Below are 19,973 nucleotides of genomic sequence, written 5' to 3' on the forward strand. Positions count from 1 at the left end.
AGTTGTGTGCTCAAAGCCCTACATGAAAAATTAAATTTTCAGTTTAAATGACAATCTGTCCCATTTCTAGATTTGTTTTTTACTGTCTGACCAATATTATACTTCTTTTAGTCTGAGAGGTAATAATAATTCATAATGCTTAGAGCAATTGGAAACAGAAACCAGTCCCTTTTAATTGTTTCCTTCCGTTGTATTTAATTCAGCTTCTCTGGATACATTAAAATTCTTGGATGATGGGTTTGTTTTCTGCTTGTTGTCTTAATAATAAAAGCTGGACCCTACAAGATGATTTAGAAAAAAAGGGTATTCTGAGTTTGGTTTTGTTTGAGAACCAACCAAACTTGTAGGCGCACTTTAAGTGGCCCTTTTCCCCTCCAGTGTTTATATTAAAAATTCAGCATTCTATGGATACTTACTAATAGTTAAAGCGAAGTTTTTAGTTTATACTATTGTAATGTTTAAGGGAAGATGACTTTTGCTTGTTGTAATTTCACTGTGGCAATGCCAGTTTACATCTTTCTCCTACCATTCCCACATCAGTTGGCCATCTCAGGGACAGAGGGAGAACATTTCAGCCAAGAGCTGAAAAGCTCAGGACTAAGCTTTTTCTCCCTCAGTGGATTGTATAGCAAAGCAAATATGATCATTCACACCTGATTTACATAGCCAGCTTGCCACACATGACTGTGACAAGAAAAAGCTCCTCTCCCTACCTTTATCCATCTTACTGACACAGATGTGAGCTGAGGCATTATTGGTTACAGGATAGGAGGAAAGAACTTTCCAAAAAGTAACTTCTCTAAATGGACACAAGTAGAAATTTATTGGCTTTAACAAGCTGACATTTTTCCTTTTTTTTCCCCTTAAAACCTCAGACTGTGTGTTGCATATGTTTCCCTAATTTAAGTAACATCGAGAAAGTTTTAACCAGGCATTAATTTAAATCCAATTTCCTGTCTCTCTTGAGGAGAAAGGAGCACTTTTTTTTCTCCCTTCTTTTTTTTCCCTTTTGCTTTTAAATTTTCCCACCCCTGTGGCTGGAGGAAGCTGTGTGCAGAGCTGTTCCCACAGACTGGGGGGCTCCAGCGCCGCCGTTTCCGTGTGCGGCAGGAGCGGCTCTGGCCCTGGGCACTGTGAGCCCCAGCACGTACACTGACATCAGAGCCTGGACCTGCACCGGGGCCACTTCGCATCAAAAGTGTTAAAGCTGAGCAGGAAACAAAGATTTCCCTCGCATTCTTCTAGAAATTGTCCAGAATTTTGGTTTTGTCCTCTTGATGGAGGAGACTGTGGTTGTTCATTTGAAGTCCAAAGCACTGCTTTGACAAGAAGTACAAGTGCCTTCATTCCCACTCTGCCTGGCACAGAACACTGGCTCTGGGTGGAGTTCTCTGCCTTAGGAGTGCCAAGTTTTAGTGTCTTGTCAAAGACAGGTGATGATGATGACTAAATTGCTGTCAGGTGAATGGTTTGCTCAGGTGATTGTGATTCTGCAGTTCTGTGACTGGAGGTTTTAGTTCCTGCTGTTAAAATTTTGAAAACTAAGTAAGCTTCTGCTTGAACCCAGTTAAGTGAGTTAGATATTAAACCATATTTATATTTCTCCATGGAAGTGTAAAAGATAGATGATATATTGTTGTTACTGGTTGTTTCCTAACTAAAGTTTAAACTGACTGTTATCCACTTAGCCTCTCTAACACTGTTTAACTGCCAACAGTCAAATATACAGTCGTTTAAAAGGTCACTGAGGCATCTTATTCATAATTCTTTTGGACTGGGCTGACTCTACAATAATTTATACAGTCTCAGGAGATGCATTTACTAGTGCCACTGAGTTTCCTACGGGAACTAAAAGATCAAGAGTGCAAGACAGCAGTTTTCAATTCCAGTTTCAATCCCAAAGATTCTCTGCTACTGTCAGCACTAAATGTGCTGGAACATCTTTATTTCCAAATGAAAGTTAACTTTTGTTTGTGATCTTTTTCACATCAGTTTCTATAGAGAAATGGTTTGTTTAGAAGAGAAAATTTGTCCTCATCTTTTAGAAATTTTGTCTGGATATGAATGTAGTAGAAGCAGAAAATAGAATGAACCTTAACAGAGATACGAACACATTTCCTGATCAGGGATTTGGGATACACATATTTAACTCGTTTGCTTTTCTGTTTTGGGGTGTACAGTTGCACCAAATCCATTACCTTCTAGCACAGCATTTTACAGCTTTTAACATACACTCAGGCATACATTTTGCACTTTCTTTTGAGGGAGGGCTTAATATTATCTGAAATTAATATGTAGAATAACTGACTTTCTTATCATTATATTTTTTTTAGTAGTGCAGTTCTTACCACAGAATGTTGGTATTGGGCTGTCCGCTTTCTCTGCCAATTTCTTCAAAGGCATTAAAAAGAAGTATTGATGAATTGGTAGCATGTAATAATTCTTAGATTATGGCTTTGATATTGCTTATATTTTTTTCCCTTCAAGAATATTGACATCACAAACTTCAGCAGCAGCTGGAATGATGGCCTGGCTTTCTGTGCAGTTCTCCACACTTACCTCCCAGCCCATATTCCCTATCAAGAACTGAACAGCCAGGACAAGGTAAGACATTAAAAATCCTATTCCCAGCACTGCAATGCTTTAATTAATATGAGTTAATAAAGAACAATGAACTAATTTGAGTTCTAAAAACCCCAGTGTTACTAGGATTTCCAAATAATCTCTGTGTGTTCTGGTCTGCCACAGTTCCTACCTATTGGTGTGTTAGCCCAGAATGTACAATTAATAATAGATCCTAAAAACATAAGATTATTTCACTAATGCATGAAGAGATTTTTTTATTTATGCTTTTTAGAGAATAAATAATCTCTTCTTTAGTATTTTATAAATCAGTTGTTCTTCACTGACAATGATATTCAGCATTATCTTCTGAACAGGCAATTAATAAAAATCTTTCATAAATTTTTGGATGATATTAAAACACATTCATTCCTGTGGTTCCTTTGAATTACTGTAGTCAAATTATAGACTCCATTTGAAGCAAAAGTAGTAGCATTATTATGAACATTCTTAAGATCATTTTGTTATGTTTGAAATAGTATTTCCTTGTTTTCTAACATGTTTCTATATCTCATGCAGAGAAGAAATTTTACTTTGGCTTTTCAGGCAGCTGAAAGTGTTGGCATCAAATCTACTCTGGTAAGATTTAAATGCATATTGAATGAATTATGACCCATTTATAAAAATCAAAATTACTCTATTTTGTAGTCTCAAAAGATTTGGATGTTTATACTTAAAAATAGCAGCAGATGAGCTCAGCTAGAGGTTCTTGCACTAAATAATGACTGAAATACAGACCTGTTAAGCTTTAAAAGGAAGGTTCACCAACACTTATCTCTCAATACAAAAAGAAATATTAATAACGGCAATGAATTTGTTTGAGAATAGTTTGGGAAATAGTTATGGGATACAGTTTTCAAGAATCCATTAAATCTCTCCTGTCTCTGACATACTTCTATATTATTTGGGATTTCTGGAACTCTGGAGCTACAAATCAAGCAATGTAATTTGTTTCTTTTTCTCAGTGTACTGTGAGAGTTGAGATTTGCCTCTTCAGTTTAGACTTTTAATTTTTCAGCATTGCAAATATTTGTAAGGTTTTTTCAGTGGTTGTTTATAAGTTGTCTTACACAAATTTTAGAGAAAAATAATTAGTTTTCAATAGTAGAGTGTTTACTAGAAAAGGAGTATTTCTGAAGGTGCGGAATTGGGAGTATCCCAAACCCTTGTGAGTGGTCATGAAAATGTTGAAATGGCCATTATCAGAAATTATACTTAAGTGATACTTTTGCAACCTAAATTCTAACAAAGCTGCCATAGTTAGCAACTAACAGTATGACAGAGTTTTTAAAAATAACACTTTCCTTGATCCTTATCAGTGCTTTACCCCCCCAGCATTGTGTTTGCTAACAATGGCAGTGCAGCTCCTGGGCTTTCATACTTTGACTTTGGCACTGATTTGAAATGTGGAAGTTTCTTACCAAGCGCTGATGTAAGAATGAGATTGTGGAAAATAACTGCAAAAATTCTTGCATAATTCAGCCTTAATCTAAATGGTTGCTGTCTGTCCTTCCTTTTTTCTGATGTACTTCATTACTGATACCATAAACAGACAAATTGAATGGAATTAAGTCTAAGTGCAAATTGTATCCATCTTAATAAGTTAGTATCTATTTACATACCTACATGCACAGTGTATGTGATGTGTATGTTTGAGGATTTTTTTTTTTAATCCATATTACATGAGTAGAGGGTGAAGAAGGGTGTGAAAACTCCTGTATGTAAATAGGAGTGGAATGCAAGTAGAAGTTATTCATCCTCTGAAGGTGTTCAGCTAAAAAAACTCACAACTTCTTTTTTGAGTTCTGGAGATTCCTGCATCCAAAGCTTTCAAATAGAGCTTTACAGTAAACAGAAATTACTAGAAACTACATCACTCTGTTTTGCTTTGTACACATGCTGAAGAGAGTAGGTGGGATTTAAGTATTTATTGATGCTTAACCTGATGGGAATTTTGAACTGTAATTAATATCTGGGTCTTGATTCTGTGGCTCACAGTTCCTGGGGTAGGTTGAGTTGATTTGCAAGGCTGATGCAGGGTTGTGTGAACACTAAAGTCTGACTATTGTACCAGCTGTGCTCAGTGGGGGACAGCTTGAGCATGCACAGCATCAGACATTTCAATCTTAAGTCAACAAAAGAACTATCTACAGATATGCTATTCATTACATTTTATAAGTAATACCAAGATATTGAGGAAAACAGAGCTTTCTTCATCAGTGCTTTAAATTGTGGAAACTTGACAGATTTACCATTCCCAGGAATGTGTGAAAACACTGCTGCATTGCTCTCAAGGTTTTCATTTCTGATTTTGACCAATCTGTTTTCTGTGACAGGACATCAATGAAATGGTGCGAACTGAGCGTCCAGACTGGCAGAATGTCATGCTGTATGTTACAGCAATTTACAAATACTTTGAAACCTGAACCCTAATCATTCGGCAGATCCATGGGATACAACCAACATGAGCTAGCAGATGGAAATCTTACTGAAATGCTAATCCCCATTTCACTGAAAACCGGCAACATTTGAGTCCCCTCAAACTTCAGTGACTCTATCATGGATTGCCTCAGATTGCTTCAGCTACTAAGCATGGAAACAACTGTTTAAAAGCAAGAACTTGTTGCCACAGTGCTTGGAATAACCCAGGTTATTAAGCTATTCAGATTAATTATGTAGCCTAAAGAGCCTGGACTACTTATGTGCTGCCTTTCCAGTCAGACTTCCTGAAACTTTCTTTCCTGGGAGAGTGAGATGAATGCTTCCTCTAGCATATAGGAGACTAAATGTACAGATAAAGCTTTGAGAAAGAAAAGGATAACATGGCATCATATTACTGGACTTTCTGTAGTATCCTGATTCCACAGACTCTGAATATTCTACCCACAGCATATGGCAGCCCAATACAGTAGAGTTCTTAATGGTAACTTAGTTACTGCCTATTTTTCATCCTTTAAAATGTGCACAGTATTCTAGGAAAACAAGCTTTGATTCCATAATGATAAACTGAGGGGAAAAGTGCTCTCGATACCTCGAAAAATCTGGCACAGAAGAAGTCTTCATTCTAAAGCTTCATTATAAGCCTACCTCTGTCACAGTGATGTGGCTTTCATCTTTATCTTATGGATTGTTAAAGACTAGCACATGCAGCTCCTGGCTGTCAGGGTATACTATACTTCAAGGAATCTGTGCAAACTCCCTGTGCTTCCATTGTAACAGAAATGAATCAATAATCACCCCTTGTCTGGCTTGTTCTTTCCTCTCTTCCTCCTTTGCCTGTGCAGCACACACAGCTACCCCGGGCTTTCCTCTACAGCAATATGAGCACATGTCGTGGATGTCTGTGGTAGAAGTTTGGAACTGGGATAGCATTTCCTCTGCAGAGAAGATATTCTCAATAAGTTGTAATAATGAAATAGTTTGTCTCAAAATCCAGCTTTGCCATGTTTTCTGTGTGTTTTTCATTGGTCTTGCACATCCTCATCTGAGTGACAGAAGGTGAGATGTTCTCTGGGAAGGACTATGGAGGAACTGATGTAATGTGTGTACACCCAGTAGTCTCAAATATTGCGTGGAAATGACTCACTGTCACAAGGAAGGAATTGAGAAACTTTAGTCTGCTCAACTTCTTTTTTTTTTTTCTGAAAATGTACCTGAATTCATTTAGCAGCTCTTGGGCAAGAGAGTTTAAGTGCCTTAGCGATCATTGAGTTGATACGTCCTGGCACTTCAGGGCCTGGTGTGGAATGTTAATGGCTCCCGGTGATTTCATGGCTCCATTTGTCACGAGCTGTTTGTTGTAATCTTGCATGTCAAATCGAGGGGAGACTTCACTCTGTCATTGCTTCTGCCTCTTGCTCTTCTGAACACTTTCCAGCAGTTCAGCCACGGAACATCTCATTAATATTAAGCAGAAGCCAACTTGAGCAGTGAGTTCTGTAACAGCTGCTATTTATAAGCACAGGCTCTTTCAGCAGTAACCCCATTGTAAAGAAAATAAATCTGTTCTATGGTGCTCTTACGACTGTTAAGGACAGTTTGAATGTCATAGATGTTAACCCAGTGAATGCAACTGTGCTTGGCATCTGTGAAACTTCTTCATGGTATAAAAGCACAGATTTAACTCAAAAGTATTGCCAAATCCAAAACCCCATCATCTGAAGAACATGGCCCATGTGAAGAGTAATAATTCAGCATGTCTCCAGCATTGTATAAGAATACACATTTATACTGATATGTGCCTGTGAGAACTATGGAACTTTGCAGAATAACTACTTAACCTGTGCTGAGGGCCTTTGGAGAAGTTTTCAGAGCAGCAGTGTCTCAAACATTCTTACAGCTCTTTAGAACTAGAAGTAGATACTGTGAGATTATTAATTGGTGCATCTGAAGAGCCAACATAATCTGAAGACAGTTGTTGCAAGAGAGGTTTCAAGTGAAAAATCTTCATTAATAGATTTTAATATAAGTCTGAAATGCATTTTCCTCTCCTCTATATTTCTTCAAATTTTTTTTTTTACTTCATTTCTTAGTTTCCAATAAGAATAGTCTTACTGGAAATATGCATTACTGCTGTCTTGCATTCTATCTCCTACTATTAAATTCCAGATTTTGCCAGTCAGTGTTTAAAAAACCCTTCTCTTTATCCTCTGAACAGATATCCTTATTTATGATTGTCTTATTCATTGCCTTAGATTTTAAAAAAAATATTTTTCTAATGAAAAGGATAGCATTTCCTGATCTAAAGTCACTCATGACCTGTTTTGGTGAGGTAATTCGAGCTTTGAGCTGATTTTTTTTCTGTCCAATGGTCATCTTCGTTTACCTGGAATGTTGTCCGAGTCCTTAACTGCAGTAACACTGAGAGTGTAACCATTTGTCAAAAGAGAAATCACGTTTGCCAGATCCTTTCTGTAAAAAACATGAGCTGCTGGTCTTCAGAAAGGAAGAGAGAGAAAAGCTAGCAGTAATTATAAAAGGAATCTTGTTACAAATTTCAGAGCTCTGTAAACTTTTTCTTGGTGTGATCTGTCTGATAAAACTCTGTGAATCCAGCCCAGGAACACTGGGCTTTGTGAAGAGTTTTTTTGTGTGCTGATGTATCTGAGCCTTTACAAATGAGGAATGAAGCAATGGAAGATCTAAAGCAAACATAATGCCCTGCTGCACTCTACAATCTGTTTTTTTCTGAAGGTTCAAACCACATTCAGTTGTTCAAGAGGAAAAATAGCTGTAGCCCTTCTGGATGTGGAATAAATATACTGTTGTGTTTGGTTTCTGTTCATAGTTAATCCTGAAACAGCCTGGGTTTTTGTTCATGTGAAGTGCAAGTTTATGCTGATTTACTTTCCTTTTAATCCAGAAAATATTTCTGAATGTACTGAAAATATTTTGTTATCCATTTATATTTTACTGTGTGCCTTGCAAGTGCCTGTGCTGTAGAATATCAGGGTTACTCATGGCCAGCTGTAGGGTGGGCAACCAAGTGCAGCTGTGGGACATCCTGATGCAGGTACAGCTGTGTCAGCCTCTGGATCCTGTGGATGGAAACACTTCTATGGGTGTTACACTTGATTTGGTTTCCAGTTGGTTTTGTTTAATCCAGTTTGGTTTGGCTGTCTATTTAAATAGAAACACCAATTTAGGATCTCCAGTGTCTGGCCCTCACAAAAAATGTCTTATTCCCGTGCCTCTGAAAAACTGAGTGAAATTTTCACTTTTAAATTTGTGTTTGTGGGTAGTTTATCCAGAATATAGTATATAATTATCACAGATTCTGATTTAAAGGTAGATTTTTTTTCTCTTTTGCATAAAATATATTCTTCAAGTTACATGTAATGTTTCTGATAATTTTTTGTCTCCAATTTTATGAAATATTTCCACTGTTTGTGTTTTTCTGTAAAGTCCATCATCATGTCTTAGGAGGCCCTTAATTTGCCAGAGCTAAATGAACTCTGCTTTAATTTATTGGTGTAAACTCCTGTTAATATCCCTGGCAGCAGTGATGCTCTGGTTTTACGTGCATGGGGAGAAATAAATTAAACCCCTCCTGTAATAGTGCAGTACAGTGGTTTAAGCTGCTGAGGATCTGCCTTGTGAATCGTGTAGCTGTGACACTGGAGTCTCCCTTCTATTACTAATCTCAGTGTTTTTTCAGTTTCAACACTTTAGGCATTTGGATTCTTTTGCACCACCAAAAAATTACTTTCACTCAATTCTATTTCTGTACAGATTTGGCCCAGGGCACAATTTTTATGCCAGTGTAGTTTTAACCAAGATTATTTGGGAAGCTGGAGATTTGGAGAACTTGTGGTTGTTTTTCTTACTGCCTGTGCCTGCTTTGGGGACACTGCCTGGTGTTCAGATGGTGAGTGACAGTTCCTTCCAAAGCTGCCCCGGGCTGGCTGAAGTGATGTAGTTACACCTTTAAACTGTGCTCCTGTGACTCCTGTGGTGACTTGACTTCTTGTTTGCCTCTTGCAACTAACGCAGCCCCAAGTAGGAGCTACTAAGGGGCAAAATTCTTCTGGGAAGGAATGCAGTTGTACACTTTCATGCTACTTTTTGCCTATTGTGAGTTATGCTGAGGTGGCCTAGAAGGAGGACCTTAAAATAGTCATGTCCATATATGGACTGAGTTAACTGTATAGCTTGTTTGTGGTCCTTCCCTTGATTTGGTAAATATTTATTTCTGTTGTATTTTTATGTTCTACCAAGCTCTATTTCTGCAATTCCTTTCTTTAAGCTACCATTATTGTATCCCTTTCTTTAAGCTAACATTAACCAGTTTGAGAAATTACTTGGTGAGAAGTGCTATTAAAGTGTCTTCATCATTCGTGAGTGCTGGACATGCCATTGTGCTTTCCCAAGTTAGTGTGTGTTGACTGGCAAAACACAGACTTCTCTTAATACATTTAATTGTCCCTATTTAGAAAGGTATCTTAAATAGTGTTTCTGCTTTCACAGGAGAGTGGCTGGATGGGTTTTAAATTACTGTGTGGCTTGCTGTGTCCCTCCTTCATCTAAGTTCCTTCTGTTGTATTCCCTGATTTCAGAATCAGTGTTGTAGTACGCTCTATAATTATCAAACCTGTGTTAAGCATCTGGAATATGTAGCAAGTATGCTGTGGATAATTAATGCCTAAATAACTTAAAAGGTTGAGGTTTGTACAGTTCTGATTTCTGTCAATTGATACAAGTGTCTTTTTTTCTTACGTTTTTGCTACACTTTCCAGTTGTTTGGATGCAACACCCTTGAACTCGGTTTGAGAAAGCCACTGTCCTAATCTCCTTGAGCTAATTCATTCTGTGATATTAGAATTATTTCCTAACAATGAAACTGTAGTAAAACCTATGAATACCAGATGACTTCCTTCCAACTGACATTAGCTTTTGCTTGGAATATTCCTTACCACTGGGAATAGGCCAGTGTCTGCCTCAGAGTTGCACATAAAGTTCCCATCGGTCCCAGCAGGACTTGAGGATGCAGAGCAGGAGGGTAAACTTCTGGCAGAATATTGCAGCAGCCTGATGTAATTAAGCTGGTTTCATTTTAATCCCCTATTTTCAGGGGGTTTCAGTTTAGGCAAAATCATTTACTAAAAGCTGAAATGTGGCCTGTTAGTTCTCCACTGGGAAGTATGCTTCTGTTTAATAATATTTTTATGAGATTGTATTTATGGAAATGGAAAGAAAAATGTCATAAAGCTAGTTTTGTTGCACTTTTCTAAGGCTTTTGTATTTTGCATAGTTCTAGAATATAAGGAAGCTGCTTGGGAATATAAGGAAGCTGCTTGGGGAGGCCAAGGCTTAAAACTTGCTCTGCCCCAGCATAGCAATGTATTATGTGCATTTTCACCCTAGTGATACATGTATTATTTTAATTGCATGTAACTGGTGTATTTATATGGTAGTGAGGGAGCCCAGCAGACATTTCCTGCTGCAGAGGAGCCATTGGCAGTCCCAGTTCCACAGAACTGGCCTGTTCTGACTGTAGACTGCACTTGCAATAGTGGAATAGTCCATTTTTGATTTTGAACTCTTTCAACAAGTGGAGAGAAGACACTTTCAACAAATGGGGAGAAGGGGGCTCTTTTTTTTTGTTTGGTTTTGGGGGTTTTTTTTGTTGTTTCTTTTTGTTGTTGGTTAGGTTTGGTTTTTTGTTGTTCCATTGTTGAAATTTCTCTGGAGGCTTTTAATGGTTTCCAATTATTGCATATGTTCAGTTAGGATGGTTACTTGGGAATCAGTTCAGCTAGGCACAAATACATGTAACATACTCAAGTAATTAATCCTTGTAACTTATAGCATTTCAGTTTGATAGACACTTTTGGTTTTATGTGTATTGTAAAGTTAATTTTTCTGTCTATGAGTAGCACTTTTATGTGTATCTGAAGGGTTTTTTGAACGGAAATGTGTTTTTTCTGTGTATTATCTAATGGGAAGAAAGTATAACACTACTAAACAAGGCACAGACTAGTTTGCCTCCAGACTGTAAGTTCATTTTAGGTCAGGAATGATCAAGAGTTGTTCAGTGTATCTGAAATCAATCAGTGATCCAAATTAATACTGGAGAACTCTCCCGATCAAACCCAGAAGGGCATTAATTGGTACCCTCCACCTCTCGGACGAGGGTGCTTCCAGTTCAGGTGTGAGGCAGATCTGACAGAACAGTGTGATGAATTTTGGGCTTAGTGAAAGAACAGAATTTTATTGATGCCTCAGTCTGACTTCACAGCACTATACTGGATAAGGAGTAACCTTGTTTGAGATGACACTGCAGCCAGTAATGATATCTCCTAAATAGCTAATTTAAAGCTTACTTTCCATGGCCTTTAAAGATGATATAAAAACCAGTGATTCTAAAAGCTCTTCTCATCCATCCAGCTTTTCTGATTTGTATTGGTTTTACTCTCCCTTGAAACAGCTGTTGTATGTCAGTGTATGTGTTTAGTAATTCTTCTTCTAGACAAGTACAAGTACTTTGCTTTTTTCCCAGAACCCTTTTGAATAGTTTACACACGTCTTACATAGAGAGAGGCTTTGCGTAAATGTATAGATGTACCTATATGCACATGCATAAATGTGTGTGTACAGATCTGTACTCCTGCAGGTTCTGAGTAACACGAACATGTTTCAAGAAGTGCTTGTGTCTTGAATACTTAGGCTGGTGTATTAGTGTATAAATTTAAATGGCAAGGAGGAAAAAAACATTTTGTTTGCTTCTGGCTAGAGCTGAGAAATAAAGGTTTGAGGAAAATTTTGATGAGTGTTCCAATTGTATTTCACCCTGTTTCTGGTTTGAAAGGCACAAGTTGGTAATCATTGGACCTTGAAAAGTCAGCAAGCCTATGTTAAGCTAAACCTTTTGAAGGACCCAATATGCTTTCAGTTTGCAAGGACCACTGAAGATCTGGGCATTTTACTTTCTCCATAATGTATTCTGTATGAGTATTTAGTATGTATGCCTTCAATTTGCCAATGTTGCCATGTTTTCTTCTTAATTATTCATGAAATAAAGGTTGCAAATAGAACGTGTGTTTGTTTTCTTGGGTGAAGCTGCTACAAGAAGGGGCTGTTTTAACTCTGGTTTTGGCACTGTGTTTGTTCAGAAGGGTTGCAGGAAGCAACTGTGGAGGTTCATCCGCTAGTGTGTGTGTGAAGGGCTTGTGTGCACATAACCTCAGGATTTTTTTTGGAAGTCATATCTCTCTTGGGATACCAGCAGCCTTTACAGGATCTACCCCCAAAGGGTTTTAGGTGATAAGACAGTGAATACCCCAGATAAGAGGGACATGTTTAAGGCATCTGCTGAGCCTGTATTGTTCTAGAGAAGGAAATTGCAGAGAATATGTTCAGTTTAGGCAACTTCTGTAATACATTGCAGGATTACATTGCAGGATTACATTGCAGGATTAGAATTATTTAAATGTTACTTAGCCCAACCCAAATAAGGCAATTGTGTGCTCACTCCCTCTCTGTCTCTAAAGGAGTTGGGCTGGAGAGAGGCTGGGGACTTAATCTCTAAAACAGTTCACACTATTTAAAGCAGATGCCTAAACATAAATTTTCCAGGTGAAAATAAAGCTTAGAACACCTTAAGTCTGGTTTGGTCTCAAATCATCCTGGATGGTAACTGTTTTCAAATACTCGTTTGGAGCTTTAATTTCAAGTGTTCTGGAATAAATTGGACCCAGAGGTTTGGACTGAGCTCCTAATTATTGTAAATATTGTTCTGGAATGCACTGGCTAGTAAAGGTATTTTAATTCTGCCTTTTTTTTTTTTTTTTGACATTTTTGTGTGGTGTTTTCTGACTGTTCAGCAATCCAGGAAAGTCTTTGTCTCAGTAATGCTATTCTGCAAGAAAATGTGTTGTTTCTCCTTTCTTGAGGTGAAATATTCTCCCTGAGAACTCCGTGCTGTCCTTCCTGCAGTGTCTGGTTGTGCTGGAGGTGTGTGGTTTAAGAACATGCCTGATTTAAGAAAACTCTTTTTAGTTCTTAAAATGGATTTATATCCTGTTTTTAAGCATGGATCTTCAGTTTTCATACTTCTTTTGCAAATATATGTTTCAGAAGTGTAGTGTAGTAGACTGATATCAGAAAATAGATACTTTTCTGTAGCAAGTGCATGGCAGCACCATGGGAGGGACTTGTCCACCTACATGGGCATCTGGACTGCAGGACATGGGCCAGGCCTGAGGGATGCTAAAACTGCAGTGTCTGCACAGTCTGTAGAGCTGCAACTTTTCTTTCCCATATCCACTGAAAAAACATTCCCTCACCAAAGTATTTTCATGGATTGCCTTCCAAGCTGTCACTAGAAAATTTTGTTAAAAATGTGAAACCAGCTCCATAAGTGTGTCTAAGTTGAATATAATAAAATTGGTTCATTCATTTCTAAGATCTTACTGTAATGAAAAGCTGCAGCTATATGGAATAGTAAAATAAATACCTCAGAAGCAACAGCAATATAATATTCCACTGTATTAAATCACAAAAGCTAATATCGGAGTCATGGTTTTTCTGCAGTTGAATTCTGTGGAGGAACTAGGTTAGCAATACAGAACTTCTGCTAAATTGTCATTCAATTGTTTCACAATTGCTTTGATCAACAGAAAAAATAATGTATGTTGCAGAGAGCTGGGTGTAGTTCCACAAAGGGCAGAGATCAGGGGGGCTCATGAAGATGTGTGTTATTACCACACAAAATTATTTGAGAGGAGACCCTTATCATTGAAAGCTAACTCCTTTCTTAACTTTCTTATTAAGTAGGAAGCTATTTGCAGCCAGCAGCTACTGATGGAACTTAAAAAACAGACAAAAAGGGAGCTGAATTCTGTGCCCCTCTCAGCTCCCTCACTCAGTGCTTTGTCTGTGTTGTTTTTCAGTACTATCTTTCCTTGAGCCCAGCATTTCATGTTGAGATGTTCTCATATCTTAAGCTGGTTTTTGTTTTCATCCTCAATACTAAAGGTTGAGTGAATTCTTCTTTGAATTTGCTTGAAAAGTTGTGATGGCATTGAGGAAGCTCCGGTGCCTTCTCTACGAATTACTGCTTGGTGCTGCAGCCCAGTACCTTGAATGGGGAAGTTGGCTAATTAGTGTCTCTGTTCCTGGCAGCTGAAGATTAGAAGAGCATTTATGTCTAATTAATTATTTTTATTAGTTTCATTTCTATTAGAAGAGTTTATTTGAAACTTCTCCCATGCAAGTCTTTGTTCAGAAAAAACTGTCTATGAATTTTTAAAGAAGCAGATGAGGGACGGGTGCCACCAATTCTAATCCAGGTTAAGGTTTGTATTAGTCTTTGACTGCTATTGCCCTCTGTGTTACCATCATTTAACCCTTTTTGTAGAACTGAATTTCTGTATATGAAATGTCCTATTTGAAAAATATGATGTCGACTTTTCTTAAATGGTCTTTGTTCTTCAGGATTTTCAGTTCTTTGGAACCTTCTTAATCTCATTATGAAAATAGGGTTGGACACAGTAGTGTCTTATCACGGTATTTTTGCTCTTAGATATTTGCATTGATTCTATAGTGCAGGGCACTATTTGTGCTTCTCTCCAGTGCTGTGCATAGCTCAATCCCTCGTTTATGTCCTTTTCTTAAACCATTTTAGGCTCCTTCCTCACGCCAGAAGCCTAAAAGTTAAGCTCTTAAAAATGAAAGAAACTTGAGAAGGAGACATAACAGTCTGGAGACAACTTCACTAAGCTGTTGACAATATCATATTTTTCAAAAATAAATATCCCACAGAGCACCAAAATGCCACTGTGTTGAGTTAAGGCTGTGTCTCCATGCGGCCACACTCAGTCCATGGGCTGCACCAGGGCACATGGTCATAGGGCTGTCTGCAAAATCTCAGCTTCGCATTGTCAGCTTTGCAGTTCAGGAGCTGCAAAAAACTCCCCCCTTGAAACGGCTGCTCTAAGAAATTAATACAGCTGGACTTTGGTCTGGGCACAGAAGAAATGTAAAGGGAATGTTTGCTGCCATTCTCCTCTTGGCCAGAGGTACAGCTGGCATTGGAATGGGGTGCTAAAACATGACCTCAACTTTATAAACCTCTGAAGTTGTGTCATTTTGCACCAACATTTCCAGCACACACTATTCCCTAGCAGGGAGTGGTGGAGAGCAGGGTCAGCAGTTACTTTTTGTCTCCAATTTGTGTTGTGACAAAACTGGGTTAAACACAATGTGTATTTTGTCAAGTTAAATAAGGGTTGCCCTCTCGTTGCTCCTCAGAATAAAATGAGAATAGTTCAAGTGAAGAAAAATCAAGTGACTTCTGCTGGGCCTTTCAACTCCAACAGTTCATTTATTGTGTAAAGGTAAGTTATATTTTAGCTGTTGCTCTGCAGCTCCCACATGATGATTCATGCTGCCAGTTTTTCTTCTATTAATAGTTTACAGAGAGTGCTTAAATTTAGATTGAATTCCATCTCATAGTCTGTCATGCTGAATAGCATTGAGAGAAATAAAGCCACAGTCTGTTTGGGCAGTGCCTTTTATGGAGAGTAGTCAACTCCTGATAAGAAATTACTGAAAATCCTTCCTTCGTTCCTGACCCAGACTGGATTCAGACTGTGTTGGGGATATTGTTTGCATTTCCATGTGAGGGCAAATCTTACCTTGACTTCAGCTTCTTTTCCTTAAGCCTTTGGTAAAAGCTGAACTCCTCCTATGCTGGAATTGAACAGTTTGTGCAAAGGCTTCAGTCTTTGTCACAGGAGTGTCCTTCATTATGATTTTAGCCATGGGTATTTTCAGAAAAATTTTGCATATGTAATTTTGTTAAAGGAGACGCTCTTCAGAAAAACCTAGATTTTCCCAATGTTGATTTTAATGCTATCAAATATTTAATGTTGAACAATGTGAGTGAAGTAATTGCATATATACAAACACACAGATTTTTATTTATGTATCTATATCTGTATCTATATCTGTCTTTAATTTTGAAGGATTTGCTGTTGTATTCAAAGGACCTCAAGTAACTGTGCCCTCATCCTTTCACCTGAAAAACACAGGTGTCTTTCATTGCTTTTGAGGAGATTCAGGGACTATTTGTGGGAATGGGATATGTTCAAGTCAGAACACACCATTTTAAATGTCCTGTTTAACAACATTGAACACATGTGCTAATGCAATACTCAGTTTGATGTTTCTTGGCAAAATATGCATCCCTGAAATGTAATTTTGCACATATTAAATAATTTATTCTTGTTAGAAGGAAAGGTTTCGTGACAGAGAAGAGCCTCAAAACTGATAAAGCATTCATCTCTTTGTAAAGACAGAAATAATTTTTCTATTTAAAATAAGATTAATTCTTCCAGGTTCTGTTTTAGGCAAACTGATCATTTCTAGTCCTCCACATGGAAGCCTCAGTACCTGGGTATGATTTTCTGCTTCCCAGAGTGACAGGCTGCATTTGGTTCTGAGCCTGTTTTGTGTTTCAGGGGTATCCTTGACATGCCCAAGGTGTCGCTCATGCAGTGCCGGCAAAGAAAAGGGTGAGTTTCACAATAGGTCTCAAGCACGAGGTTTTTATTTACTTTGCTCTCACCTTTTTGAAGGAAGTATTTCAAGGGTTGATCTACACAGGCTTTCTAGAGCTTATTGCTTGAGCTGAGTTGCTAAGTCTGAGAAGTGCAAATACTCTTATCACTACTTTTCAGCTGCCCAAAACTCTGGAGTTTGGCTTGTTCTGTGAAACCGTGAACAGGATGTTACTGCAGCTCTGCTTTCCAGGAATGAGAAAGCTTTTCTTGGCTCTACAAGAGAATCAGAAAATTTGGTTTCTGTCCTTGCAGTCCTGGACTCCTTTCACCTCTGAGCCAGCTCTGAACATGTGGCAGTACGTTCCCATGGCTGCGGAGGCTGCTGGAAGCTGTTTTGTTTCCAGGTGGTTTCAGCCTGTCTCATCATGTCATCCCTTCTCAAACTGTGCCAGGGCACAGCAGTCATAGTAATGCTGGTTTATTCTCCAGAGTGACCAAGGGAAGTTGTACTCCCTGGTGCTGCCACCCCTGCATATATTATAAAAAACAAAAGATATAGAAGCTGTTTGTATTCCTTACTGTCCATTTACTGTCATTGGCCACTGGTAAGGGAGGGCATAAGTAGAAATACCCAGAGATAAGGACAATGCACATGAAACATGCACAAGAATTATGGTCTGATACTTGACAGGGACAATGGCATAAAACCAATAGAAAAGCAGTTAATTTTTTAGTTCAAAAGAAAGGCAACAGATCTATTTGGATCTTATTATAGTAATGGAAGTTATCCTATCCAACTGCTGAATTGGACATAAAACAGCAGCTGCTCATTATAAACACAGTTACTTGTACAGAAGTGAAAAATGAGCATGCAGAAGACATAGAGGGTCTGGCCGAGTTGCTCTGGGAGGTGTTAATACTGATTTTTAACATCTTGGATCACTGCAGAATTCCTAGCTGCACTGGGATAAAATCACTGGGTAACAATGGGGATCTGATCTGCTATCCATACTGGCATGGCCAGTGAGGGAAGGAACCAGTGTTTTGGTGCTTCTGGTGTCAGAATGCTTTTATGGAAGGAAAGTAATTTCTAGGAAACTTTAGAAGCTGGTCAGGGAGCCTTTATCAGCCAGTCCTGTGAAAGTACTTGGACATTTGCTCTGGATCTTCTATGACTTGCTGATTTAAAAGAAAATCTACATAGTCTACATCAAATAATCTTAAAATTGGTTAGCTGCAAAAATCAAAGAGTTGCGACTGGGAAAAGAAACACCCAATGATGCATTTCTGGGGTCCTTCAAAGGTACGGTGATCAACATTTGTGACTTGGGAAACTTGTAAGGTGATATATTGAGATTGGAATAAACCAGCCTGACAGTTCAGCAAAGGGGGTTGACTGCAACAGCTTTGGGTTTACTGTATTCAGGAACAAAATAATCTTTAGAAATGCATCCCTGCTCCTTAAAAGTATTTTGATTTCCAGCTTTAATTGATTTCTGTGGCAGAGAGTAATTTGGATGGCTTTGAGGCTCTTGGGCCAAAGAGTGAGGCAGCCTCTACAATACTGGAAATACTGCCCTGGAAAGCAGCAACACCAAGCAGACACAGCAGAGCCTGGCAGGCAGCTGATTCTGACTTGCCCCTCTAGTTTGAAAACAATTGCACAGCATAAAATTTCCTGGAATATCAACTAGGAGTGGGAAAATACTACCTCTTGTACAGGGCAAACATGAGGCCATTGCATGAATAGTATCCCATTCCTAGTGTCAGCATTTTTTAAACAGCTCTGGTAAACATCGTGTAGATGTTTCTAAATCTATCCTTTATGCAGCACGTTTTGATGAGGCTTCTAATTTTCTCATCTCCCACTTTTGCTTTTTCTCTTGACTTGGCTAGTCACTGTATGTGTTCCTTAAAATCATTTCATGTTACTGTGTGGTAAATTACTCCAGCCTTTTCTGTAACTTCCTGGGAAAAATTACTTTTTTTTTTTTTCTCCCCAGAGGATTCCCATTGTGTTTGGAGCAGCCTTCACTCCGTGCTGTAGTTCCCAGCTGCGTGGCTGAGACAGCCCATGAACCAGCCTGCCTTCCTGACTGGGGTAAGAGTGGAGGGGAGGGTGGCTCAGGCACTGGGTGCTGCTGCCAGTGCTGAATTTTTAATGCTTAGATGCTCATAGATTTTGAGGTTGCCACTGAAGGGGCTGGTGCCAGTTCTGCTACTTCTTTCCTACTGTCTTGTTACACTGAAGAAATGTAAAGCATCGTTTATACTGTTGCTGCCAGGAAAGGCAGGGTAAGTGGTGCTGTGTGTCAGTGATGTGGGAATGCTTTTGGACAAGGTGGCAGGAGCAAAGTCTCTCTGGAGTGGGGAATCCTAGAATAAAACCTCACTGCATGACACAAGCACCTGACCTGTGGCAGTCCCTGCACAGAGGGGCTTGGGCTGGCTAGTCACTGAGATGGATCAGTCTATCAGAAGCTGGGACCTGCCATGGAGTTGCTGGGAAGTGTGGAGTCACACTGGTGGTTTTTCCTGTTTGTAATCTCCACCCAATAGGAACATGTAGATTACTTACTGACTAAGAGGTAAACTTGAAAAATAGAAGTTAAAAAACTTAGGAGATGCCCACAAAGACCAGTGGGACCAAATTCTTGAGAGGTTCTCTCCCTGCTTCAAAATTGCTGTGAGATGAGTCATGGCTGTCCCCAAGTCCTCCGGAGGAGCGGGAGCTGGCTGGGGACAGGCGCAGCCCCAGGGGCACCGCAGGCAGGAAATGTGCTGTGTGCTGGTGGGATCCACAGCCACCTAGCCGGTGGGAATGTGAAACTGCTGTCAAATAGTCAATATCTCTGCAGAGAACTCTTAAACACTTCCAGAGTAGTAATGCACAAGGGTTCCTTTCCGCAGGTAGTAATGGCAATTAGGAAGAGAAGAGAGTGAAGTTTCTGTGTGTGTGCAGTCTGACCTGGTGTCCCCCGCAGCACTGCACGGTGTCACCGCAGCCCTGTGTGGTACAGCTGTAGGCTTCGACTCGCTGGGTGGGTTTTCCAGCCTGGAAAGAAGTAGATGCTTAAAATAATGTAGTGAGAAAGCCCTCCTCTCCTCTCCTCCCCTCTGTCCTCTCCCCTCTCCTTTTCCCTTCCCTTTTCCCTCTCCTTTCCTCTCCTCTCCTCTCCTTTCTTTCCTCCTTTCATTGTATGCAGATCAAGCCCAGTCAAACCCGCTTCTGTCACTTGCAGGTCCCTCACGACAAGCGAGGACTCTCAAGTAAGTGGCCTCTCCTCCAGCCCCGCTGCGAGGATGCTGCTCCGGGCTGTTCGTGTTGGCACCGAGCGCCGCGGTGCT

The 19,973-nt window shown here is 39.3% G+C and overlaps 2 protein-coding genes across 3 annotated transcripts in view; both read left to right on the forward strand.

The window, feature by feature from the left end:
• The window catches only part of SPECC1L (sperm antigen with calponin homology and coiled-coil domains 1 like), a 53,438-nt gene extending 41,283 nt beyond the window's left edge, over positions 1 to 12,155 (forward strand). Inside the window, exons 14-16 of the mRNA XM_008632090.2 lie at positions 2,488 to 2,604; positions 3,142 to 3,201; positions 4,959 to 12,155. Of these exons, the coding sequence (XP_008630312.2) occupies positions 2,488 to 2,604; positions 3,142 to 3,201; positions 4,959 to 5,048 (267 nt within the window). The 3' untranslated portion in view covers positions 5,049 to 12,155. The remainder of the gene's footprint in view (positions 1 to 2,487; positions 2,605 to 3,141; positions 3,202 to 4,958) is intronic.
• Positions 12,156 to 18,631: 6,476 nt separating this feature from the next.
• ADORA2A (adenosine A2a receptor) overlaps positions 18,632 to 19,973 on the forward strand; it is a 25,463-nt gene continuing 24,121 nt past the window's right edge. The window contains exons 1-2 of one of the 2 annotated variants that reach the window (XM_017732248.1): positions 18,632 to 18,726; positions 19,868 to 19,895. The gene's annotated coding sequence lies outside the window, so the exon portion shown is untranslated. Of the gene's footprint in view, positions 18,727 to 19,768; positions 19,896 to 19,973 lie in introns of those variants that run through there. The other variant, XM_008632121.2, reaches the window with a different exon arrangement.

Source organism: Corvus brachyrhynchos, unplaced genomic scaffold (assembly GCF_000691975.1).
Source record: "Corvus brachyrhynchos isolate BGI_N302 unplaced genomic scaffold, ASM69197v1 scaffold864, whole genome shotgun sequence".
Classification (NCBI taxonomy): Eukaryota; Metazoa; Chordata; class Aves; order Passeriformes; family Corvidae; genus Corvus; species Corvus brachyrhynchos.